This window comes from Ptychodera flava, chromosome 1 (assembly GCF_041260155.1).
Source record: "Ptychodera flava strain L36383 chromosome 1, AS_Pfla_20210202, whole genome shotgun sequence".
In the NCBI taxonomy this organism is placed as follows: Eukaryota; Metazoa; Hemichordata; class Enteropneusta; family Ptychoderidae; genus Ptychodera; species Ptychodera flava.
In genome coordinates, this window is record NC_091928.1 from 39,452,923 (window position 1) to 39,480,881 (window position 27,959).

The 27,959-nt window shown below is 38.2% G+C and overlaps 2 protein-coding genes across 3 annotated transcripts in view; one reads left to right on the top strand and one right to left on the bottom strand.

Moving 5' to 3' along the window:
• Positions 1-27,959, top strand: part of LOC139137292 (uncharacterized) — a 52,403-nt gene that overhangs the window by 17,016 nt on the left and 7,428 nt on the right. The window lies entirely within an intron of this gene.
• Positions 5,838-10,551, bottom strand: LOC139136981 (uncharacterized). 2 transcript variants are annotated; one of them, XM_070704864.1, is made up of 4 exons: positions 10,301-10,551; positions 9,180-9,252; positions 8,249-8,309; positions 5,838-6,083 (listed from the first exon to the last, which is right to left on the bottom strand). In XM_070704864.1, the coding sequence occupies exons 1-4, from the start codon at positions 10,431-10,433 to the stop codon at positions 5,982-5,984; spliced, it is 369 nt and encodes a 122-aa protein (XP_070560965.1). In that variant the 5' UTR covers positions 10,434-10,551; the 3' UTR covers positions 5,838-5,981. The 2 variants fall into 2 exon arrangements, with proteins under 2 accessions (XP_070560965.1, XP_070560971.1); XM_070704870.1 differs by having other exon boundaries at positions 5,895-6,083; positions 8,235-8,309.

Here is a 27,959-nt window from a genome sequence, read left to right on the forward strand (position 1 = left end):
ATTATGTCAATTATTCAGGGTCCATATATGCACAAATAGTGCATATTTTTAATTGTGAAAAAAAAATTTTGACAGTTTTGTCATAGACTCCCGTGTATAGTGGATCAACATTTTAAACGCCAAATTCCCCTACAAAAGGGGGATTATGGTAAGACTATGCAGATGTGAAAAAGCCACGCTACGGCTAAGACGCACTCGATTTGCTCCGAGATTTCCAGAAATTCGACGGGTGAACGGCGTTATTTCCGTCCAATCTCATACATGACACCTGTGAATGTATAGCGACTGCCTTTATGTCGAAAAAAACGTTGAAAAACACTGTTATTTAATACAGAGAACGCATATTTCACAAAGCGTGGGTGCAGAATGTCCAAATGACCTCTGTTCTAAATGTTAATGTATGCTGCCAATCATGATTACTAAAATTCAAATTGCGGACTGGGCGATCTTGATCCCTGCGAGCATAACTAACAAAGCGTAATGACTTATCACTAAAATCACCGTTATGTACCTAAACATACGCATACACAGCCACATACAACGTACACGATAAGACACATGTAATGAACACGCAAGAAACGGCATTTTCTTTTTGGAGTGATTGGTGGTCTTGAAAAAAACGTTTTGTATGTGTTCCTGTAAAAAGTTATGAACATTGAGAGTCTTCACACGTCGTTTTGAAGGCAATCAAAATTTCATTTCTTCCTTCAGGCATCGAAACTGAATCTTTTCACTCACATTTTGAGGAAGTACCTTTGGCATTGTGAAAAGTTTATATCAGTTGATTCAATTCAGTTGAGCTGAGTGGAATTGAAATTTCAGTGTCGATTACATCGTTACCACTGTTACTGGCTACGTCAACATTGCGTTGTAGATCGATCATCCATACTCGAGTACTCATCGACGACGACCACGGCCCTGCACAGCTGTCCTGGGGGACTCATCAGCGTCATTTACTTTCTTTACCAATGTATTTCAAAATACTTGGCTGACAATTGTCACAGATTACTAGTAGTTTCCTTATGTTGAAGTTGCTGGCTTATATATCGTGAACAGCAAGCAGCGTATATAATATTCAAATATGCAGGCTCATCTATGGAACTACGGACAACTTTTCCACTACATCTCAGTCACATGTCATTTGCATATTACGAACGGTCGTCGATGTTGTCCGAGGTTACCTATCCGAGGTAACCAGATATGCAACCTGCACTTACTATACTTCGGGTCATGCTGTTGCATACCAAACTCTAAACTGGGGATTGTAACGTTTTAAATCAGTTTTACTCAAAATTCCTTCACCCTTCTCTGTGATTTGTTCGAAATACCAAAATTACACTGAAAATAAGCTTACGAATGAGTGAAGATTTGTTTTTCAAATTCACAAGTTTTTTATTCCGTTGCAAGCTGCGTGTAACCCGGCCGCACGAGTCTTTTACCAGACGGCTATTTACATACCGGCTATTATCTACATCACTGCCAACCAAAAAGCCATAAAGTTGCAAACAGTAGAAGGTTCTAACTTACGATTGCTTACGATCACAATCTGCTGCCGTCCTTAGAGTCTTACGGTATAATCTATTTGCTAGACTTTCCCCTTATTGTTTATATGTCTAGTTTGCGCGCTTGTACCGAGCACGAGATGTTCAGGGCTAGATTTGAACTCAATACAGTGCAGGAAATTCTCTCCTGAACTAAGTCAAGACCTTCGTTTTCTATCTTCCTTCCGAAGCTCGTAATACTATGTCCATTTCAACTACTGGCTTCAATCACAGCGCCTTCACATTCAAATCACCCGCTGCTGTTGTGAGAAAGTATCCGTTCCATGTTGAAAGCCGGGGTTGAAACCAAAGGGTTGAAAACCGGGTCCCGTTTGAAATCGCAACGGAATATGCACACATCTACTTAGACGCAAAAAGGTTAGCAGAAATTCAGAGATGTATTGAAAGCCATACATCGTTGCTGTTTATTGAATAAATTGTATGATGGAAATTCGTCTCCGAACTCGGCGATACATGAGCGGCCATTCTGTTTCATAACTTCCTATACATGTATTTCTATTGCATACCACAGCGGTCATCGCATCGCTGTCTATCGAACCACAAAACGACTGTGATTTGAATTCAGTAAATTTTGATTGGATTCGAACTCATAACGTACGGCATACAGTCACCTTAGTAGCGAAGAAATCACAGTCAAGGAAGGTCTGTCGACCAGACCACAGCCCCTCGACCACTCCACAAACCCTAGTTATAATGTAGTCTCGAATTGTGTGAACCCTTAGGCTACACACTTCCGCAATATTCAGGCAGAGGTGATAATCGGTAGTTCATGGTGTAAAAATAGTTTATGTTTCTCTGATAAGCCAACGACTAAGCAAGTGTTCACCATCCCGCCCAGTGTTTGCCAACAACCAACGTCACTACGACGTTGCCTATTGTGCGCCCATGGCGCTGGACTTTCCTCTTTAAGCGAAATTCCAAAATGAAATATCATATTCACATGTGCACTTGTAAACAACCCATGCTAATCAAGTATATTTATATCAGTTATTAAACATCTATAGATGAACAGATATTGCTAGTTTTATATTGGAAAATACGTGTTCATAGTTTCCTTATAGTCAGCTACCTTGTATAGTGAAAAACATTATCGATGGAATCTAAAAAATTACATTTTTTGTACACGCATGCACTTTTTACCTGCCACCTCAAGCAAAGTACGTTTACATGAATTATCACACACATATTATTTGATATTTTTTGGAAAAAGCGTTATATCGGCCACATTTTGCTTTCCTTTTGGGAGAGGGACTTCAAAAGTATAGCAAGTCAGAAGGGGGACTTGAACATCTTGTATCGGGGAAGTGTTTAATTATGGAGGTATGTGAACTGGTGGGGCTTTATATTCCCAACATACTTGCTTCATCCTTCGATAAAAACAATATTGGTCTATATAGAGATGACGGTCTGGGTGTAACAAGAACGCCACTGGCAGAAAAGCAGATAGAATGAAAAAGGACTTATCAAAGACGTTCAATGACCTCGGCCTGAAAGTAATCATCGATGTAATCAGAAGTATCGTGAATTTCCTTGACATAACTCTAAACTTGAGCAACGGCCAATACTATCCATAAAGAAAACCTAACGACAACACAATATATGTCAATAAGAAATCCAACCACCCTCCCTCCATAATTAAACACATCCCCGATACAGTTGGAAAGCGCATCTCCTCCATATCCAGCGATGAGAGTCTGTTCAACAAGGCATGCAGTGATATTTACAGTGAAGCACTTAAGGCCAGTGGGTACGATGACAGCTAAATTACACACGTGTTGACAAGCCAGTAAAGAAAACAAGGAGCAGATAGCGTAGAATTACATGGTTCAACCCTCCCTACAGTAAGAGTGTGAAAACCAACGTCGGAAAGGAATTCTTCCATCTCCTTGAGAAAAAAATTCCTCGACGATTGTAATTACATAAAGTTCTTAACAAAAATACAGTCAAATTAAGCTACAACTGCATGAACAGTATTATAAAATCACACAACAAACGGGTCACCAAGCGCAATGATAGAAACTCACTGACGTATGTAAGTGCCGCATCAAGACCAATTGCCCACTCCAGGGGCTTGCCAGTCGAAATCCATAATCTATAAAGCTACTGTTACAAGCGATGCCAATGAGGCGAAACATTACATCGGTCTAACTGACAACACATTTAAAACACGCTATGCAAATCATGTCCGAACTTTCCGAAGTAAGGCATACGCCAGCAGCACAGAATTGTCAAAATATGTCTGTCACTTGAAATCTCCATTTAAACCATTTGATATATCATGGTCAATCCTATCAAAAGCAAGCAATTACTCAAATGTGTCAAAGAAATGCAACCTTTGCCTTACAGAGAAGCTATTCATAATCAATGCAGATAAATCTAGCCTTTTAAACAAGCGTTCCGAGTTGGTCTCTAAGTGCCGACACGAAAACAAATTTTAATTTACTTGTCATTTTTTAATCCAACCCTCAACACCAAATGGTTTGACCCAACTTGATTCGTTTGGTTTCTTCACCACTGACATTTTAACACGCTATGTTGCTGACTTTGTCTACCTCGTCAAAAGAGCCTATGTCGATGTCAATCAAACATAATAACCATAGACGATAACCTCAGAGAAGTAGACTTCCAGTCATCCCTGCAACAATAACAATGTTTTGTGAAGCAGCATTAACGGGTTTATAATAAGCATAGACGATAACCTTAGATAAGTACAGTACCAATCATCCCTGCAACCAAAAATGTTTTCCGAAGCAACATTGACGGGTTTAAAGTTTATTATATTACCATGCCCTGTCCATTACGTTTTAATTGGTTGAGCTGAACCACATAATTAGCCACAAATGCACAGTAATGGCTTCTTTTCATGCCCGTGAACATGAATAAAATCGTAAACATAGTAACTTTACGCCTAAAAGAGCTATGTGAGAGGTCAGAAATCGATAGTCTGCGCCCCCAATCGGCGCTAGCGCATTTCAATCTGCGCTATCAATCGGCGCTCCCATTCTGCTCTATCAATCTGCGCTCCCATTCTGCGCTCTCGAACTCTCAGGGTACAGATCATGTAGTGAGTAGAATTCAAAGAATATCCAAGGTAAAAGGGACAACACATTACATTATTGTTTTGAAAACTTGTATTTTTGTCCATTACTTTTTCCCGAACGACTTTGCTCAAACTGTCTATAGTTAACTTAGTGGTACACTGCAAATTTTTCTGGTTTGCCGGCCAGCTAAATTCAAGCCAAAAATAAACCGGCTTGTTTGTCAGTAAACGGATTGTTTCGAGTTGTGAATTTTGGCTTATATTTGGCTTTCTGGCATGCAAAGTCTGGTTTCTGTGCATGCCAGTTTGGGTTTTGATACGGCATATATACATGCCAAGTAGAGATCACTTCAGCTTGCCAGTAAGCCAGTTAGCACTGAACAATGGTTTACAGGCAATCCACTCTTATCTGAACTAGGCTTGCTAGCAAGCCATGTTTTAGATACTGTGGCTTGCCCATATACCAGATAATGCTGAACAGTGGCTTATTTGTAAACCAATACCACACTTCTCTGGCTCAACAGTAAGCCAATTCTGGTTCCATCTGGTTTGAAGATAAGCCAATATTACTGCAATGTGGCTTACCAACAAACCAATTTCTGACTAATTATGGTTTACATGCAAGCCACTATAAGGATTCCTCTGGTTTACCAACAAGCCATTACAAGCTGGCTTGCAGACATGCCACTCTAGGGCTTTCGTATGGCTTGCTGACAAACCAGTTCAATATTAGCCATATTGCCGGGGGAGGGTAGGGTGGGGAGGGATAATTATTTCTGACCATCCTTCAAATTCAAATTGGATTTCTTCAAATTTTGCAGACACAGGGGAGGATTATCATACCATGGAATGGCCTATTGGGTCCTCTATGTGATGGAGCTACACAAAACAGGACTGTAAAATATCTGAAACACAAACAACACCTGAAATAGTTAGAAATCCTGCATGCAAGCTACATTAAAAAACAACAACAACAATCATCAAAATTAATTTCAGATAAACATTTATTGCAATTTACAAGAAATGAAACATTAATTGTTGCAACATAATTAAATCTAATACTTACAAGGGTATACTCCCTGAAAATGACATTCTTATGAATGCTACTTGTAAGATCATACTGATAACATAATTTGATGTTATAAAGTTTACCTCATGCATCTGATGCAAAATTGCTAGCTGTTTCACCGGGAAATCCCCTGCGCATTACAGACCACTCATAATTGTCAGCACATTTAGTTCACATCCCAGCTTTGTCAAGCCTGAAGTACTCTACAAATTGACAAGTTCCTTTCAGACATCTGATGTAATTAAACTTTGAAACCCTAGATAACTAAGCAAACCCAGCATAACATTGTCTCTTTCCATGCTGCAGAATATTACACCTTCAAGAAACAACACAAACTGCTTGCTCCTTCATAGACGAGCATACCTAAACAGGGCTGCTGCTTTGCATCTCTTCCTCGGAGTTTTCCAGTATCCTGGAATATAAAGATGTAAACATTTAAAATTTGAGGCACAAGATTAGATCCTGGTAAAACACTCAGTGCCAAGCTACTAGTACAATCAGGGCAAGGCCTATCTACTGGTATGTTTAGGGAATTTGTACAAGTATATTGGAATGTTCATTGGCAGCATTCTAAATTACAGTCATGTTCTTAAACACATATTTGACTGCAGGTACACTATTATCAAGTCTTTCTTGGTGCACCAATAATCTGACATGACTACTCAGGGTAAAGTCTCTTAGCATGAAAAAGATAGCTCTTACAAGTTATTGTCAATGTCATAGGCCTTGCTGCATCACTGCACCGGCAAAAATGTGTAAAACTATGGTTTGAATATCATGATAATGAATTTCAAATCCAGAATATCAAAATGAATATATTACAAGGCAAGATATATTAGAGTCACAGTGCAATGTGCTTTTGAGACTTGCAAAGAAGTTGGAAAGACTTTGAGAAAGCATTTTATCACTCTGGCTATGCAACAGCAATCATTGATGATATACTTCACATGTATATAGTTTGAAATAAGTAAATGAGGCTCCATTAACTGTAACTTTTGGCTACTTCTTCAGTATTTCACTACTGTTTATCATCTACAATTTCTTGGCCTACTTTCCTCAGCATACTAAAATGCCAAGTATTATGTTTGTAAACACAGCCTGTATTTTTATCATTTTTATAATTGACAAATGAATTCTTGTCCACCCCTAAATGAAATTTCAACAATAACAATGCTACATGTACATACTGTACTGAGTAGCTAAACATTGAGGATTTCATCATGTTTCAATGACTTGAATGGGAAACTGCAGTTGATAAGCAGAACAAAATGCTGGCAGAAAGCCCCCAAGTTGTGGCTAATGGAGATCACAACAACAGAACTAAGCCATAATCTACCAAGTAAACATATGATTCATGTGAATGAGGGTGTGGTTGATGGTCATATCAGCCTTTTATCTTGAAATAAATTGACAAATGCATATTTGGCATGGCCATGTCCTTGTACAACATCCTAGCACAGCTTTGACACTCTGTGTACCACCCATGTACCTGACAACACTGTAGCAGGGGTAATTTTATACACATCCCTGATATATGAATGTGTGCTGTAGGTATGTGACATGCCTAGCACTATATGCATGTACCAGAAGTGCTGATCACCTCCCTGTACCAGGACCTGTGTTCAGCATTTGAGGCACAGTGATGAGCACATCCAAATACCAGCTGTGAAATTTTCAGCCCCTTTTTACCCTTGTCACATAAAAGCTTACCTCCCTGTACCAGCCTTATTGTAAACACACAGTGCAATTGTGCCTATGCAGACATTCATGTACAAGTTATGTTGCAATTTGCCTATTACAGAACTGTACACATTGCTTCCACAAGGTTGATTTGGAAGAAAATTTTCAAGCTCATTTTTTCAAACCCATGTTGCATGTACTATTTGCAAAACTATTGTACAGGACTGTTGACACACTAGGTACATGGATGTGAAATGCAGCTGTGCTACTTATTTTTCTGACTATACTATACTGAGGATATTATTTTAATAGCTGGTAGTCTCTGTAGCTTCTCAGAGCTGGTACAGGTATGTGCACATCCCTGAACCAGCCCTCAGAATGTAACAGGGCTGTGAGAGATTTCCAGTGTAGGGTTACACGGACATCGTTCTACTGAATCTGACAGAAATTATAAATCCAGCATGATGAAATTCCATCAGCTGTAGCCTTTGGCAATTTCCAAGTAGTTTTGTTGTGTGTATATACTGCAGTTTCTTGTTCTACTTCTTAAGGCATAATGAATGTCTAACATACATTATCAACCCAGTTCATATGTGTACAGCATGGTTATTGTTAAAAATCTAATTTCAGTCTGGAATAGAATTCATTTGTCAACAATAACAATGGTTGTTAAGCATGTACACAGTACATTGTCAAGCAGAACACTGGTATTCAAGAGACTGTTATATAGCTATCAAAACTGCAGTTTGTACACACAACAATGAAGATTGAAAATTGCTAAAACTTACAGCAAATGTCAGAGCAAACTAGTCAAGGCACATTATGTGCCTTGACTAGTTTGTACTGAATCACAGTTACAATTTTTTCAACAAGAAATACTTACGTCACAACTGTTACCATTTTTCCAACTGCAGTTTTTCCACCAAAGACACTCTTGAGAACCAAAAATGTTTGATGCCTGTTTAAAAATAAGGGAAATGGCTAATTATGTTTTGATACACCAGACTAAGATTCAATATCATAAACCAGGTGCAAGCAAGTGGCTCCCCTCATATGATTGATTATAACAATAAAATGTTTAAACATGTCTGTCTGTTGTGTGACCACGACAAAGATAATATGTCACAGATATGTAATAACAGCTGAAATTTAAACAAAACCCAAAGTATTAGTGTAATATGTGGAAAGATGAGGAACATTCATGCCTGATGTAATTATTATCAATGCACATAACGATACTTGATCACCTTTTATAATCCGCTCTTTGAATTCCATATCTGAGGGCAGAGTCTTCATTCTGCTTACACATTGTACTCAGAGAATCCATTGTTAATTTGTTGAGCTGAAGGCATTTTCTGTATCAAGTATGTTATGTCCTGGACAATCTGTTGAAAAAGAAACAAATAATTAGCTATTACCAGTAAGTGGAAGTCAATAGTCACATTTGTACAGGAAGTTATTTGCTGAAAATGAATCAGTTTAACATTACCCGTCTTGAGTGACAAGATGGCTCACAAAATTTGTGTAAGCAATGTTAAAGGACCCAAGTTCAAATCATGCTGTGGAAACATAAATTTGCCTTGAATAACAGAATCAACCATTACATCTTTTTGGCCAAAGGATTTGTGAGGTATGTGTCTGTATTAAATCATCTAAGTTGCCAGTTTGAGGTTATATTATCAACATAAACAAGAAATATCATCCATGAAACAGTATGTTTGTTATTGAAAGAATGGCATGAGGATACCTGCAAATAAGCTGTGGCAAGTCAGTTTGCCTGAAAATCATACAGAAAGGTAGCGTGAAACAAATGTGCAGTTTTACTCACTTTTTCTGGTAAAATGGGCATCTCTTTACTGTGGCAATAGCTCTTGTTGCAGCTATTTGTTGGTGTCTCCGTCCTATACAATAATGACAAAGGGTTATTAAATGCAATTTTCCTGTGAACTGATGGATGACAAAATTTAAATGATTGCCATCTTTCCGTTCAGGATGGACAATGGCAAGGGGTTATTAAATGCACAGCGGACTACGGACGACGTACACCGGACGACGCATCCATGATCCACCTCTCAGAATAGCCCTGCGTACAGGTCTGTGTGTTCCCAGCGTTATAACTTATCCGTCACAGCCCTGCAACGGTCTATGGACATACATGTAACTGGGGTCTCTGCAGTCCGGATGAGGACTGCAACGAAAACGCTGTCTTTTTGGCCGAAATTCTGCTCTATCGGGGCAAAATCCTTTCCTGCCTACCTTAACCTCCTTACTGACCCACGGAAAGATGCGATTAACTCTCCTAACATCCAAAACCGCTCGTTTTCTGAAACATAACGTACTCGACAAGTTGTTTACCCACGGGGATCGCCATTTTGAATCTCGCTGCAACAACCCCAGTTATGCATAGACCGTTGCAGGGCTAGCTAGTGGTGGAGGCCGTATAACGCCGGGAACACACATACCTGTACTCAGGGCTACTCTTAGAAAAGCTCCTCGTCGCCGACCCGCTGACACAGTGGAGCTAAGAAAACACATTTGATTATTCACCCAGCACGGACGATTTCGGGGAAACACATTCATTCGCGGTCGTGAAAAGCCATACAAACACGATAAACATACGAAAGGGACAAGCACACATCAGTTCAGCCTGATACAGTGAAATTGAAGGCTAATTTGTTACATCCTTGGCAATGATCATTGATAATGTCAATGAGTAGCAAGCAGTGCTATCAATATTTTCGCTGGTGCACCCGTCCATGGGTGGCGGTATGTCGAAGACAATGGCGAATAGTTGTGACAAGGAAATTTTCACTTTTTCCGACAATATTCAAACGCATGTATGTTACTAAAAATGGTTCAAGCTAATCGATATGCTTAGAGGAAAAAACAAGCCCGGTTTAAATCAATAACTTTGCAAATCTTCCACGGAATATGCAAAAACAAACTTACGTTTGATTTGTGGATGTTCATTCCAAGACGTCGGTTGCAACTTGCATCTGATCATGACCCGTGAATAGCTATCGTTGAGGTACATAACCAGTTCTTGCTTGCGAAGTAATTCTTCATCGGTGACGGAAGCCATTACTGTCGACTTGTGCCGGAGTACGGAATCGTAAGCGCTGATACGATCGTCAATAACGCCTCGGCTACGATGCGAAGGCCAGTGGAATTCGGAATTTTTGGCACGCAGTGCAGTATCTGTGCCACACAGGAATTAATACGCAACTGCCTAAAGTGAAGGGATGGGGATTCCACTAGCCAGCGGTCTCTTTAAGAGTACGTTTAATCAACAAGTACTATGATTCTTACATATGTCACGGATATATAATGTCTATAACGAAGTTTAAACATTGGCTTGGTGAATCATTTTGTAAAATTGAACTATTTTAAAGTGTAATGTTACAAAGGGTGAAATGACGGTCAAAGGTTAGGTTGTTTTGGTAATTTGAAACCCGTCTGAATATCAGTTGCGTTTGCTATGGCTTGTGTATACTTTTGGCACATTCAGGGGCATAGAACATCCATTTAAACATGTCCTTAATAATAAAATGCGTCAGACTTGTCCCAGGATCAAGGCTGTGGCCTGGCAAAAATTACGGATATGCCTACAATCCGGGCCTACAGAGAATAGCATTGATCGCGATTTCAGGTTTGCTACACGCGCGCATTCGGCCAAAGTTTGTTGTTGCATGCGTGACTCACGGTTGTGGTAGCATTAGTCTGAGCCATGAATTAGTTTTGGTTTTTACTTTCGTCGTTGTCTTGGAAAATGTTGACAATCCGACGTATAGGCCCTACATTTATTTTTGCATGTTAATGAAAGAAAAATGACGTCATTTGAGATCAACGCTTTTTATTGTCAATTAGGCTAATTCCTTCTTTTTGTTTTGATATTTAGGGCCTATGTGCCCACAGACTTGAAGCAAGTCCATGTCTTTTGTTCAATTGAAAACTTCACAAAATCGTATCGCCCAAAATTAAAGCTAATCAATCTGTTGCACTGAATGCGCATGGTCCTCACTATCGTGCGAAAGGCCTGTCAAGTCGTGACGTGATGTAAAATTCTGGTTTAGAAATTAACCAGTGACTGATGATGACAATGGCTTGAAAACAGGCCGATTAATTTCATAAACTTGAATGGTTTATACTCAAACCATGCCCACAAAGTTGCCACTTGTGGTTGGCTTAAAGATGAGCCAATGAATTTGTCGGTATATAAACAAACCAACGATGCCAGTGGCTCAAATTTATATTGTCACTGGCTTAAAAAGAAGCCATTCGGCTTAAATTTATACCATGACGGGCTTGATAATAAGCCACCAATGTATTGGTATGAATACACGCCATCTATACTCTGTGTGGTGGCGTGACTTCAAACCTTAAAAACCTTCGTTGATTTCGGGCAAACCGAAATATTTCAACTGGTTCACCCGCAAGCCACCTACAAACCAAGTGGTTATATTTCAAGCCAGAAGAATTTGCAGTGTAGATGGTTTGTTGCGTTATAAGCTTATGTGTCCGCACAGTAGGTCAACCTAATGTCCTCAAATAAAAGTGCATGGGTGAATGCAAGTGGTTTCACTGGCTAACTTATTTCTCTCACTAAGATCTGCTTTACCTCATTCAAAAAAGATCGGGCTGAACAGTTTCCGAGTTTGCCGAATCGGCATAACATCTTGCTGAGACACGCGAAGACCGAACTTGACTGTCGTGTCTGTTTTCAAAATATCTTAGCACGGACGTACGCATGAACTGTGTTCAGAAAGATAGAACACTGCGGGACTAAACTGTGGTCACTGAATCGGCGATGTTGGGACTCTAATACCGAGACTACACTTGTCAAATCGCTGGTAATTCTATCCGATCAATATCAGAGATTTCACCCATGAATAGATCTGGCTCAACCCGGCGTTGTCAGTCTAACTCTAACTCTAATACAAGCACTGTACGAAAAGTCACATTTGTCATATGCTTTACCTGGGTGATACGAGATTTGTCAAAACGCAGGTAAGTATATCCAATGTACGTGTTACCGGAGATTTCATGCCAGCCCGACGTCGTCAGTCTGATTTTATTTACAATACTAGACAATACTAAAGACTTGTCCAATCACGGGTAAATATCCGATATATTGGAGATTTCCCTCTCCTCATATCTGACTTAACAATCCTAATTTCCTGAAAATATCCGATATCACATAAAAGTGCAATGTCGCTGTATCCTAGTGTCTACTGTCTATACCATTGATCATGACGTCGTGTCTTGTAAGATATGATTCCAGGTTTCGATGGATTAAAGCATATACTGCTGCATATGCGGCTTTGTTTGACCAGGAAACATGACGAGATACGACAGTTCTAAATTACCATGAGGGATACCTCTTCTGTTTTTAGCTCCATGGTATTACGAAGCATCGTCTTTCCACAGTTTGTGGAGGGACAGTGTCAAAAGTTATGACAGAGGGACCGTGATACAAAGTGTAAAAATTCTTAGAAAATCATGTCGATGCGATGTGCAATGATGACCAGATGCTTTTACAGACCCAGCAAGCTAAAGAACTAAATTCGGGACTATCTCTATCAGTTTTAGGTTACTGATCTTCAGAGCAACAAGCGTTCGTAGCCAAATAAAGAACGTCAAAAAATTTTGGGATAGACGTTAGTCGACGTAGTCTTCTCGTGAACGTCCTTGAACCAGAACCGCGACCTTTACTTTTGATGCGTTCCGTTGTGAAAGGATTCATATATGTATCGAAATATACATATTCACGTGACTGAACTAGTTTCGTGGTCGGTACAATTTAGCTATTCGAGGTTTTGGGGTCAAAGATAAGCATTATGTAAATGATTCCATTTTGTGGAGATGGTGAAACATCGCCTGCTGTACGTTCTGTTCTGAATAGAACCGCCGGTTTCCATGGTAACCGGGACCATGCGACGTCTGGGCTGTTGCCTGATTTTCCCATCGGGTTTCTAATACATGTAGTAACCGACTCTCTTGCTCCATTGCTAGTATTGTTGAAAAGGGGGATCAGATGTACGAATGTACGAATCTCTCTTTTATAAAATCCTTGACAAAGACTACCAGCTGTTTTCTTGTATGTACGTTTCACTTCGCAAACGGGCTCAATTTGAAAATTAAAAGCTAAACACCAAGGGTGTAAAACATTTTACTGGGCACTCTATTAGCGGTAGCGAAGACAAATTACACGGCGTCCTTGTATGATTGACTCGTTACGTCGTGCGCACTGTTGACAGTACAGTGGTCATGACTTTCTCTACCGCGAGTACCACATATTGTCCATTTATATGTAATATTTCAGGCAGGAACCTGTCTGAAGGGGCTTCGCTAAACTTCAGCGATATTTTTCCAATCATAACTTAGTCAAAGGAGGTCTTTTTAAACCTCCATGTTTCGATCAAGTTTGCCTTCAAGTTGCTCTCTATTTTCGAATTGAACGTTCCCTGTCGCGCAACCGTTTTCCTTGCTATAAGTTGTAGCTAATATTGGTAAAAAGACGTCGAGTGCAACCGCCCAAAACGCAGAGTCATGTTTTGGCTAGAGTTGGATATTTCGTCTTCACATCTGTGGAAAAGTTTGCAGTAATCTCGAATGAATCTATTTAGTTTTCACCACTCAAATTAAATATTTTATTGGTTTAGCTACTGTAATAGTGATAGTTGGGTTGAAAATGAGCTGATAGAGATGCTCAGCTTGTGAAGTTATTGAGAAATTACAGGGACATGCTCATGAGGGATTGTGACTAGAGAAAGATTTACGGACTGACCATTGTTTACAAGAGCGGAACTTCAATCGCAATTTTTGTGCTTGTTAGTTCAATCGTTCCATATTAACATGGTTTAAACAATCGAAAGAGGAGTACATACATTTATGAGAGAGCGTGTGTCTATGGAATTATAGTACGTAATTTATTATCTTTGCAGACGTGACACCACCTTGCCTTGATTATATCGGGACAGGTTGATGCGGTGACAAGGGAGTACATTGTCGTTTCTGACCTCCTCGCATGATATAAACATAAAGCTAGAACGGATGTCATAATTTGTTGATCAATGCCATCTACGATCATACATGAAAACAAGGGAGCAGCATTGAAAGTGCCACAAAAGTTATGCAGTTTTAGTCGTGGATCGTCCTTGTGGACAATTGAAAAAATTATTTACAGTTCAAACCAACCACTGAAGTTGAAATGACTGGTAGAAATCAGAGCGTTCCAAGTTCACAGGCATTCACTTCTTGCATGATAGGACTACATGTAAATCGCCTTCCTGTTATCAAGTGCAAATCTTGAAAATCGAAAACATCTCGAGAAAATGTATCATTGTTTTTACTTGTCTTCTGCGATGTCTTACGGCATCAACTTACCTAATCTTCACCGTCATAGTATCAGTTTCTTCGACATCACATCTCTCAGATCAGTGATGTCATCTTAATTTGAGAAATTCATTGAATCCTCAATCGGAGTCAAACTCACAACGTCAGCACTCGGTCAGAGAAACAATATTTATAGTGACAGGCCATTGATTGTATTGCGTTATGTGAAACACAAAGACATGATTTACATTTCCCTTTACGATTTTCGCGAATTTGTGCACAATTACTGTGAATTACTTTGGCAAGTTTACTCCCAACCTACCTTCCTGATCAGTACATAGACAGATAGCCATTGTATAACGTCATCGACAGGTCACCGGCCGCACACGCGTGTATTCAGCTAGCTTGACGTCAATGGACGTAGACTTGTCAATCATCATCACGGACATTGCGAACTAGCGAACTGTCGGGCTCAAACGTTTCTCTGAACATGTACAGAAATGCTCAATATCGACAGAGAACTCTTAAAAAAAGGTTTAAATAGTGACGGTAACCCAAACCAAAAGTTTGTATCCACTTGCGCTTCCGTAGGCCATCCTACAAACTTCTTCAATCAATGTCGCAAGGTTGCTGCAGTGGCTGGTAGCAAGCCCTGCCACTCTCTTTTACTACATGTACTTGATCATTTCTCAACGTTTTTATATGAGAAAGAAAATTCATCGAATGTCTTCTTCATAGCCCTAGGATCCATGAGACTATAACTGTATGTCGCGCTTGATTCGGAATTGCATTCGATCGTACATTACTCAATAACCAGTCTTCCTGACACTCGGTATGGTGTACAAGTGTCGGTATGGTGTACAAAAATACAAATCTATTTCAACACTAAATCATGCCATGTCTTGTTATCAAGCGGGCAGCTATATCGCGGCAGTGTCACAAATGCCACCGTAATGACTAAAATCAAAACATTCATGGATCGAGAGCGCAGAATGGGAGCGCAGATTGATAGCGCAGAATGGGAGCGCAGATCAATAGCGCAGATTGAAATGCGCTAGCGCAGATTGGGGTGCAGACTGTCGATTTCTGATCCCCGAGCGAACGAAAATTGTGATTTGAACAAAGATCATAATCAACCACAAAATAAAATGGAGCATTTGTGGACCAAATCTCTGGATTTGCAAAATTTTTGCAGCGCGCACTACTCACTGACAGGTTCTGGGCCCGCTTGTCGTTCGCACGGGAAATTTTCGTAAATTTTGACGGTTTTTCGGGGTTTTATTTATTTATTTATTTATTTATACACTTTTATTGAGCGGCCGAATTACTTTACAGTAATTTTCATCGGGGCTCTTTCGGGGAAAAAAAAACTACATATCACAGACATGCGTACAAGAGACGGAACTACAGGGAAACATTCCTTCTTATGTAGTCTTTCAAGTTACGTTTGAAAGTATAAACAGTAGTATTCTGTCTAATATCTGTAGGTAAAGCATTCCATACTTTAGATCCTCGGAAATGAAACCTACGTTGACCAGATTTCGAAATACATCGTTGATAATATAATTGAAATAACAGACTCCGCGCTGACCATTAATATTTATTTGTGGGCGCGGGCTAGAGGAAAGCCAAATTAAACGGGCTCGGCAAGCCTCACCTGTTTATTTATGGCTTTCCTCTCGCCCTTGCCGTAAATAAACGTTAATGGTCAGCGCGTCATCCGTGCATGCGTGTACAAAAATGTAATTTTTTGATTTCATCGATAATGTTGATTCACTATACATGGTAGTCGACTATAAGAAAATTATGAACATGTATTTTCCAATATAAAACTAGCAATATCTGTTCATCTATACATGTTTAATAACTGATATAAATATACTTGATTAGCATGGGTTGTTTACAAGTGCACATGCAAATAAGATATTTCATTTTGGAATTTCGCTTAAAATTTTAATCCACTATACATAGGAGTCTATGACAAAACTGTAATTTTTTTACAATTAAAAATATGCACTATTTGTGCATATATGGACCCTGAATAATTGACATAATTGTACTTAATTAGACGAGGGGGTAACACGTGCATCTGTGTACAAGAACTTTGTTTTTGGAATTTCGCATAAAATGTTGATCTATTATACATTGTAGTCTATGACGAAACTGTAAATAACTTTTTGAAATACAAAACTTGGCAAATCTGTGTATTTATTTATGCTTGATTATTGATATTTATATTCTTAATTAGACTAGAGGGGTTACAAGTCAATGTGAGTGCAAGAAATGTCATTTTGGAATTTCACAGAAATGTTGATTCATTGGACATGGCAGTTTATGATGGTTATGATGGTTGTGCCAGAAATTTGATTTTGGCATATCACGGAAATGCCGATTCACTATACATAGCAGTCTATGATGAACCTATGAATAATTTTCCCAATACAAACTAGGTATTCTGTACATTTATGTACACCTAATTATTAGTATTAATGTTCATGATTAGACTAGAGTGGTTTCAAGTCCATGGTTGTGCAAGAAATTTGATTTGGAATTTCACTGAAATGTTGATTCACTATCATTGTACGCTATGTGGAATCTACAAATAACTCATAGGTTATCTTGCCCTAAATTGATATTCAAAAGTTGTTCGACCTGAAGCTTCCAGTTGTTATTAATGACATTATACACTATTCTGAATAGTTTGTATTCTGTCAATGTCCTCAAAAAATGAAAAAGGTACCGGTACATACGGCTTCATGAACGTTTGACACCGACCCATACCAATTGTGTTTTAAATGGAGAATGATATCAAATAAGTGATCGCCCAATTGTTATTGAAATAGTCATTATAGGGGACAGTTATGCACAATAAAGGGTTGGATAAGTAGAAATCATGACAATTAAATCAATGTGGCTGCTTGGATCATCAATACATTGTTTATTTTACCCTTAAACTTGCAACCGAAGGGCATGCCGAAAATTGAAATGGCAGAAAATGAAAGTGCCAGGAGGTATTTTTTCTTTTTTCAGTATTCTTATTCTTCAATACGTGCACATGCAATGTCAGCTTTGATGCATGAAAAAAGGTGACCCTCCCCCATAGGCTTGCTCAAAATTTTATGACCCTTCAAAAATGCTTGCGCAAAAAAGGTGACCCACCCCCAAATACACCGCCCCCCCTGTAATTTCTGTCCACTCCGTAAGAAACGAGTAAAATCGAGATCGAAAGAAAGTTATATGGCAAATGTTAAAAGTTTTTTGTTGCGCTTTGTTTAATGTGATTGTTTATGATTTTAGTTTAATTCATAATTACGACGAACGATGATACACTTTTCGTCTCATTTCAAACAGCGTCCAAGGCGCTGAGAATATATGCGAACGTACGATCTTTCATACGCATCGTACTCTTCCAGTCATCACCAGTTTCGAGCAATATAATTTCCAGGGTGCAGTATGGTTACATAAATGACCAACAAGAACGATGTGATAGTTCAATGGTGGTTTTATTTATATTTTATGATCACAGTCAGGAACTGACAGGATTTTTTGATAGCAGTAAAATGACAACTGCATCATTGCACAGTGTGTTCGGTCGTACAGTATAAACATTGTCAACGTATAAGCGCTGCTATGAACAGCAAGACAATAAGTAAATTCGATGCATTTTTTACATTATTACTTTACCTTCAAACAAAATAATGCATCTAAAGATACTATATCATCCTCTTTTCCCTTGTCCTCGATGATAACGGCTATATCCATTCAAGTATTGCGCGGAAAACCCGACATCGAGAGACTACATGAGAGAAACGTGCGTCTGAATGTGAATGGAATCAGCTGGAGCCATAGTACTCTTCATCCGCCATGCTGACATAATAAAGGTTCAAATTACATCGCATGGGAAAGTAAATTTTATTCGAATACAAAAGTTGGTCTGTGTATGTGATAAATATATAATTTCCCAGTGTTTCTCACTCATCTGACGTAATCGAAGACACGTGTTTCTCCCAACGTAGCTGTATCCCTCCTCGCCTACTGGCTCGGGATACTGCCGCTATGTTTGGGCAACCCTCATCTTCGATGACGTCACAATCGTTCGAAATATATATATATATTATATATATATATATATATATATATATATATATATATATTATATATATATATATATATATATATATATATATATATATATATATATATATATAAATGTGTGTGTGTGTGTGTTTGTGTGTGGTGTTTGTGTGTCACATTTTCCATCTTTTGTATCCCTTAAATAGGCGTGATGTGTGTCAGGAGTATTGTCAAAAGTAACTGATACAAATCTTGGGTACAAACTTAGCGTTAGCTGCTCCTGGCAGATGCTGTTTGCCTTCATTTCGACTTAAACTTTTGTGCCGGTTTGCATCATTTCCCTGCACTGTTTTTGCCATGTCATGAAGAATAGCATAATAATAGAAAGAATGGCAAATCTTGGCATTTCAGGGCGCCCTTGCGCACAATGAAAAAAATCATCCAGCGTCTTCAATACATTTTAAACTTTCTAAAAACTACGTTAGATGAACACAGCAATCTAGCATGTCCTAGAGCAGTCTGGCAACAGATGGTCAACATATCTTGATCAAAACCACGAACTCTAAGATTACAAAACTCGATCAATGAGAAGAAACAACAACATAAAACATACATAAGTGAAGGCAAGACTTCACAAACAAACAGACACGAAGGACGTGATGACAGCGTCTTCAACAAAAGCAAAAACAAATTTAGACAAAATCATTCTAACAATACTGTTAGAAATATAAGCAGCCGAACACAAACCAAAAACTTTACAAACTCAAGCAACAGATTAAGGAACAGCTCAGGGTTACGAAACGAAAGTGCCAAAGGATCACTTTGTCTCAGACATAACCGATCAGGCTTCGTCTCACCGTGGCACACTCCTTACACAATTGCCAAAACACTACATAAAACAAACAATCAAACAAACATCGATCGATCAATATAAAAAATGGCACAGAAAACAATACCAGACAAACATTCAACACAAACAAAACACTATAAACTAACACAATTAAGTTGTTGATGTGTGTAGCCACTTTCAGATCTGTGTCATTTGGGCTTTTTTATCGATTACAATTTTCTGTGCAAGTAGTAAAAAAACATAAAATCACGAGAAAATGCTTTTACGAGGGTTGTGGATTAGGCTCCCCTCACCTGAAGGGGCGGTATGGGCCTGATGGGCACTGCAAAGGCCTACCCCAATGTCAATCCCGGCGTACTGAAGTTCGCCAACAATGTTAACCGTGGTTGCGTACAGCCTCCGTGTGTTCCCAGCGTTACAGTGGCGAGCCGGCATGTGAGCATTTTTTCTGTTTGTCTGTGATTTAATAGGTGGTAAAGGGAAAGCAACTCCACACATCGTTCATATTTAGGTTGTTTGCGTTTTGTGCGTGATATTGTGTATAATATAAAAGTATATCATGTTTGGCTGTTTTATGTAAAATGTTGCTTAGTCATGGCGAGACGTACCCGTAATTTACGTGTCTTGTGTTAATCCGCACTGGAGTGGAGAGACTACTGTGACACTGCAATCCTTTGGTGCTACGTTTTGAAAACAGAGTTTTCTTCATCAGTCACTTAAAATTTATTTTTGATTGTTGAGACGTGTTGAATGGTTGATTGTTTTTATTTGGTAATATGTTGATCCATTTACGTTTGTTTTCAAGTAGGGAAGCTATAATGTCTACTGTTTGATCTTTTTGTGTTTGTATAGGTTCATGTGAACCTGAGTTTGGGCTGGCGCTTATAAGTGTGTCGCTTATATTTCTGTTCCTTCTGTATGCGATTATTGGTTGGTTTTGGAACAGGTTTTTAGTGTTTTGTTTTTTTTAAGTTCACTCCAGTTTCCTGTCAGGGCTTGCTTGATTTTTGTCGTTTCGATGTACGGGCTACATGTTGCTATAAAGACTACTGTATTGTCGGTGGTGTTATTTGTTTCTTTTTGTTTAAGTTGTCTTTTTTGCTTTCATGATCTGTTTCTCTGATGATTCGTTCGATTTCATTTTTTTGTATTATTGGTCTTGTAATTTTTCACTAAATTGTATGATTTTCTGTGTAAAATCGGCGTTCTTGTTGCATATAATGTATCGTTATGTTCGCCTTTGAGCAGGCCTTTGAATATTGCTGCCGGTTGGCATGAGTTTCTTTGTAAGAACTGAAAAGTATCTGTTGGCTGTGTGTGTTGCTTGATGTCGAGAATTTTCTCTTTGTTGTATCGACGACCTTTGTAGATAGTTAGGTCTAAATATGTGATTTCTTGTGAGGAGCTTTCAAACGAAAATTTGAAAGTAGGATGCATTTTTTGATGTTTGGTATGAATTCATTGAGTTCGTGTTGTGTTCCGATGAAATCAGAAAAACATCGTCCTGAACTTCAGCCAGGTCGGTATTTGCAGTTTGTGTTTCTGTATTACTCTAATTTCTGTCTCCTGAAATGTAATATCTGCTATTTCTGGAGAAGACGGGACCTCATCGAGCATCCCCATATTTGCCGGTAGAATTCATCATTGAATTCAAATGTGTTGTTTTTTAAGATTATTTCTAGCAGAGCTATCATGTATTTCGTTGGTGGTTGCTTGATTATGTAATTGTTTGATGATCTTTCCTGATTTAATGCTCTGCCGACTGATTCAATTGCCTCATCATGAGGTGTATTCGTGTACATGGAAATTACATCCAGTGTTACTAGTGTCGCTTTGGCCGGAACTTTGATTGTCTCAATTTTCCGTATAAAGTCTGTTGTGTCTTTGATGTATGTTGGTTGTTTCTTGACGATTTGTTTGAGAAAATGGTCAATGAATTCTGATATGTGAAATGTTGGACTGGAGCATCCACTTATGATTGGCCGTCCTACGAACATAGCTCCTGGTGGCGGTATTTTCTGTATTTTCGCTAGAAGGTACCAAAGTGATGTTCTCATTTTTCTATTGACGGGATTCAATATTAATATGTGTGATGGTCAATGTGTTTTCATTATACATATCTGTTGTGAGATTGTGTATGTCTTCTATTGTATTTTTTGTGTCACATGTTGCCAATTTTGTGTAGTATCGTTGATCGCTAAGTTGACGTTGGCATTCTCTTATGTAATCAGTGTTTAAAACTGCTGTCCTCCTTCCTTTATCAAACGGTTTGATGGTTATCTTCTTGTTTTCGATAGTTTTTCAGCGCTATTTGTTCTGCACGTGTCATGTTGTTTTTTATGTTTCGAATAGGTGTGTTAACAATAGCCAATCTTGTCGCTTCCAAATAATTTTCTAATTTTGAGTTCTCGGTTGTATTCGTGATCCATTTTGAGTTCATTTTGAATGGGTGTTGTACGGTCTGTGTCTCATGATATATCGGAGTCTCATTTTCCGAATGTATTTTTTTAATGTCATTTAACAGGTGGATTTTGTTAGGACGGTTTGGTGTTGGAATAAATTTTAAGCCTTTGCTAAGTACGCTGATTTCAATGTTAGTGAGTTTGTATGTCGATAGGTTTTAATAAATCTAACATTGTCGTTTGTTACAGTGCTCAATTTTGTTCTATTGAGACGTTTTGTTATTTTTTGTCATTCTATGATTCTTGTTTCTGTATTTGTTTTAGCTTTGTTCTGTTTCTTGTAATTTCTATTGTGTTTGGATTTGTGTCGTATGTGTTCTGGGTTTTTCATTATTTGTAACGTTGTTCTCTTTTCATATGTGTTATCCTTGAAAAAGGCCGTTTGTGATTTAGTTGTGTTAGGCAAGAGCCGTCACTTGTTGGTGTTCGTGAGACAGCTTGCTGTTTATATTGTATTTCGCCTTCTTCCTAGCCGATTTGATAGTCGAACTAAGACGTTGAAGTGCTTTCTCTCTCAGTCTTGGTGCGCGAATGACCGCAGCTTCCAGACGAAGACTTCTGATGAAGGCTTTTGTTCTGAGTTTTTGTTTATCCAGATGCACTGGAAGGTAGTTGTGGAGAAGAATGACGAATTGCTTACCACTGTGTCGTTCTAATTGTCGCCACTTTTGGATAAAATCGTTGTTTGGCTTGGTTCCCGCGATAAACGCTTTCAGACGGACTTGGAGGCTGCGAGGTATTGTGGATGTTCTGAGGAAGCGTTTGAGTGTGGCCTGCTGTTTGCATATCTTTTCCTCCGTCTCATATAGTGCCGTCAGTTCGTGTTTCGTCTTGTTAATTCTTTCTATGATATTGTGGTCTTCCTTTCTTTTAGACTTTGCGTGTTTTTTTTACCTTGAATGTCAGATCTGGAGTCCTGCTGCGTTGTAGCTGGCTTGGGGGTATGTGCAGATCTAAGTCGGAGAGAGCGAAGCTGTTGTCTGTCTCTGTGCCAGATAGTTGTTCTTTGTCTTGATGACTCGGATCTGGTTTACCACTGCGTATAGGTTGAGCTGATGGAAGGCTCTGATCGTTCTCAGAGAGACTAATGAAGCTCACGTCTTGTGTTGAGAGATTTGGGTTGCTATCGGTGTCACTCATTGTTAGGTAACATCTAAGTTAGAGTCTAATATTAGAACGATGGGGAAGATGCTGATGCCCAACATGTTGTTTTATCGGATAATATGGGATAAAAATCGATAATATCGTCTAACATCAAAGTTACAGTCTAATATTTAGACGATTGGGGAAGTGGCAGATGCCCGACATGCTGTTTTATTGGATAATATCCGATGAAATCGATAATATCGTCTAACATCTAAGTTAGAATCTAATATTAGAAGGATGGGGAAGAGGCAGATGCCCGACATGCAGTTTTATCGGATAATATAGACAAGTTTTGCATTAATGTAAGTATTAAAATGTTTTTGTTCAGCATAAAACAAGGTCTTCTATGTTTTGTTGCTGAATTTGTTTAATATGTGGATGTGAGGGAAATAGTGTAAGCTTGATCTCAGTAGTTGCTTGACTACGTTCACTTCTATGTCTTCAATTTTAAAAATTGCAATAACCCTTAAAGCAGAGTGTCGGGAATCGTCCATTTACATATCCTTCTAATATTAAACTCTAACTTGAAGTTAGACGATATTATCGATTTTATCCGATAATGTCCAATAAAACAGCATGTCAGGCATCAGCCATACCTCACTCGTCTAATGTTAGACACTAACATTTAAGTTAGAGTCTAATATTAGACGAGTGGGGGAGTGGTGGTTGCCCGACATTCAGTTTTATAGGATAATATCGGATAAAATCGATAATATCGTCTAACATCTAAGTTTGAGTCAGATATTAGACGACTGGGATGTGCCAGTTGCCCGACATGAAGTTTTATCGGATATTATCGGATAAAATCGATAATATCGTCTAACTTTTAGTCAGAGTCTAATTAGAAGTGGATGGCTGAAAAATTCTAAAAAAACACTGTTTTATCAGATAATATCGATAATATTGTCCATGTTAGACCACTTTGGTCTCATGTTCCTGGAACTCTCTCTAACTTAGGCATTTAAGATGATATTATCCTATAATAAAGAAAAAGCCTTTGCCGCACCTTCATGCTGGAATGGGTTATCTAGTTGCTTCCTGGCCTTGTCAACAAGTTCCTTTCGTACGTCTACATTCAGTCTTTTCACCCTGATCTCAGCACTGTCTTCATTTTTACGCTTTCTGTCTACTTCCCATTTTCCGATATTAAATCTTTACTTCTCTCTCAAAACTCTGACCTATCTATTATATCTTGTCCTGGACTTTCATTAACCAAAAGGTTGGTACCTTGCCAAGTTTTCAGTAGTTTATGTTCTTGTTTCTCGTTTCGAGCTTAAATATCATTTTCAACTGCCAACTGTCAAATTACTTTTTTCTCTTCTTATGAGGCATTCTTAAAAGTATTTCTATAGATGCATGATTATACAGCAGCCTGAAGCAAAAACAATGACAGACACGTACTTGTTTCTTAAAAACTTGTATTAGCTTAATATATTACACACTATGCAATGTGTTTGGCTCAAATCTCTGATATTTTATCAGAAGTCAAATGTTTTCTATAAGAGATATGATTGATTCCCAAAAATGAATTGCTTTCTAGCATTTATTATTGACATATTTAGTATGAATTCAAAAGTGTGCAAAAGTACATCTTAAATTGTGACTTGTGTGACTTTTAGAAAGCAATGTACTCTGAACCGGGCAACATATACCCATAGCAAGTAACATACTGTAGAACAAAAATCAATGTAAAAGACCAAGTGTTCATTTTTGTCTCAGGTTCGATATTTGTATCATAAATTTCCAACCATATATATATATATATATATATATATATATATATATATATATATATATATATATATATATATATATATATAATGGGTACTGCCCAGCGCCATTCTGGGCAAGTATATACTTACATAGAGATGAGTATACATTCATGTCAAACTCATTCATACCGATAAGCTCGTGCTCGGCAATTTCATGGATGCACACTGTTCACTGGACATATGTTTCCTAATGATGGTGGAGAGTTTGTTAGATCGTATGAGCAAATTTATCCTGCAGAGCTCGAGTTGAAATGTGGGCATATTATGCTCATCATGCTACATTTCTTGAATTGGACATATCCATAGTGGATAGAACATTTGTCTATAAACTCTTTGACAAGCGCGACAATTGCAAGTTTTTCATAGTGAGAATGCCAGATCCCGAAAGTAACATCCCTTCATACATCTTTTATGGCACTTTATTATCAGAATATCTCCGCATTACTCGTGCAATACTTCTAAAAGAAGACTTTCTTCTGAAAGTTGCCAGCCTGTACAACAGGATGCTGTCTCAATGGGGAGAATAACATAAAATCATCAGACAGTTTCATAAGCTATGTCAAGATATCCTCTGCTTTTTGAAAAAATTCAATACAACACCTAAAGACATCATACATAGCATCAGACTCCGAATAACGTGAGGTGTCGTGGTACCTGATCATTGCTGCTTGGGAAGCCAAGGCAGTTGACTGTATTATGTACTGTACTTGTTTATTTCGGACTACATTCGTCCATATAAATTACACAAAGGCAAGACAGATACTGTGATACAAAATACAACTGGTGTTGATAAACTATCCATATATAAATTCATTCACTAACACCGAAAGATCGACTTTCTCCGCAGTTTAAGCAAGTCAAGTCACAGAAAATAAAGCAGTCACAGAAAATAAAGAAAATTTCCTAAAGAGCATATTTGCAGATATATATAATGCTCTCTTTTGACGCTCAATATCTTCATTCACTAAACTGATCCGTCAACAAATACCAAGATGCATTTTCTATGCTACAAATGTAATTTTCATACGAATAAGATAAACAGATGCAGTGTATACAATCTGAGTGCGTTTTGAAATGACACACATGCATTGTGTTTTCTTCGTATTAAAAGTAATGTCATGCAGGTCGCCATGGTGGCTACATATGTCAACCAGTTTTTGAGTTCCCTTGAAAGAAGGGCTGATCAAACACATATCATCAGCCTACATTAAGTGATTTGCGAAAACACCACCTATGTTGCATCCCACTTTGGAATTAACTAGTCTGGTACTCAGATGATCAACATAGACATTGAAAAGCTACGGAGATAAAACTCCGCCCTGCTTAACAACATTGACTACTGTAAAATTGTCAGATAGGCAATGGCCAAATGAATAAAAATATTCTGAGTTCTGTACCAGATAAGGAGAAACCTTACGAAAAGAATTGGTACATTTCTAGAGATCAGCTTTTTAAACAGTGTCCGTAATTAACTCGATCGAATGCTTTAGAAGCATCCATAAACGTAATAATAACATTGCCACCACGTTTCCTATATATATATATATATATATATATATATATATATATATATATATATATATATATATATATATATATATATATATATATATATCCTTCAGGCCATCTATGGTCACGATATGTGTCGGTCTCATTTGACTGGGGGTTTCTTGTCATAAAAAATTGTATAAAATGGCCGATTTTTTCCCTCTACGCTAATCTGGTAGAAGGAATATTCTTAGGCAGATGGGACTATTAGTGTTAAATTGTAAATATCCTGTAACATAGTAATATAAAACTACATTAGCCCAGTTGGAACCAGTTGAAACCGGTTGAAACCGGCTCGGCTACCCAGCCTTCTGAAGGTTATGTTATCTACGAGTATCAAAGAGTAGGACAAACCAGTTGAAACCAGCTCAAACCAGTTTGATATCTGAGAGTAAAGTCTGGTGCCGAAACCCTGATTTTTGGTCGAACCCAAAAATTCGGCTCCACAACGGTTCTTGGTGGTATCTGTATCTTCAAAGCCTACTGAATCAGGATCTGCATGATGTCACCCTCGTACCCTTGGGAATTTTAATGTATTCAAGATGGCCGCCAAGATGGCCGCCAATTAAAACATGTAAATGGTAATATCTCAGCTCTATGTCTCGCCATAGCTTTCCCTAAACAAACAACACACGACTGAAATTTTATCAAACACAAATAATACAACCTTATAATGCAAACAAGGGGATAAAACAGAAAAATAACATTACCGGACATAAATACTCCCCTTATGTACGTCACTATTGACAAAGATCCATAATGGAGCCCACACTACTGCAGTACCACCATAAACAGTCAGATGTGCAACCTCTTTCCCCCTTATACACAATAGATGCTGACCAAATACTTAAAATACTCCAGTCACCTACAAATATCACTATAAGTGGCAAGAGAGTATTATATTATACTCTTCATGACTTTAATTAGACTTCTGATATAGAGAATTTGTGTTTAATATTGTCTGTTAAAACTGATAAAGAAGTTGCCCCTTTAAGTATTCAAATGTGTAGTGTCCGTGACGCTACTGAAATACAGATCACAATAATATGTTGGAAACCAAATGCCAAAGACTTCAACAATTGCAGTAAAAAATAACTTTAATGTACTACAGGGCAAATCTGCAAACTAGAGGAATCATAAGCTCATGGGGAGAAAAAAATGAAAAATTCTTTTTTTTTCGTAACAAATCATTTTGCAGGAAATCATGCAAAGCTGGGTAAAATCCTAATACATTCACCTTATTTTCTACAACAGATGTATATATTTTCTGGTTAAACTTTTAAAACGAATATTTGTACAAATTTTGTATAGTCTACTATGTTATTTCTCCATCAACTCATAATATTTTGTAGTGTCCGTGACGGTGTGTCAACACAATAAAGATCTGGTTGCCATGGAAATACTGAGAAAGTTTGGTTCAC

Coding starts and splice junctions, on each gene's coding strand:
- LOC139136981 (XM_070704864.1), bottom strand. CDS start 10,433: ATGGCTTCCGTCACCGATGAAGAATTACTTCGCAAGCAAGAACTGGTT. Junction 9,253..10,300: donor TGAACATCCACAAATCAAAC/GTAAGTTTGTTT, acceptor ATTATTGTATAG/GACGGAGACACCAACAAATA. Junction 8,310..9,179: donor TGCCCATTTTACCAGAAAAA/GTGAGTAAAACT, acceptor ATTTTTAAACAG/GCATCAAACATTTTTGGTTC.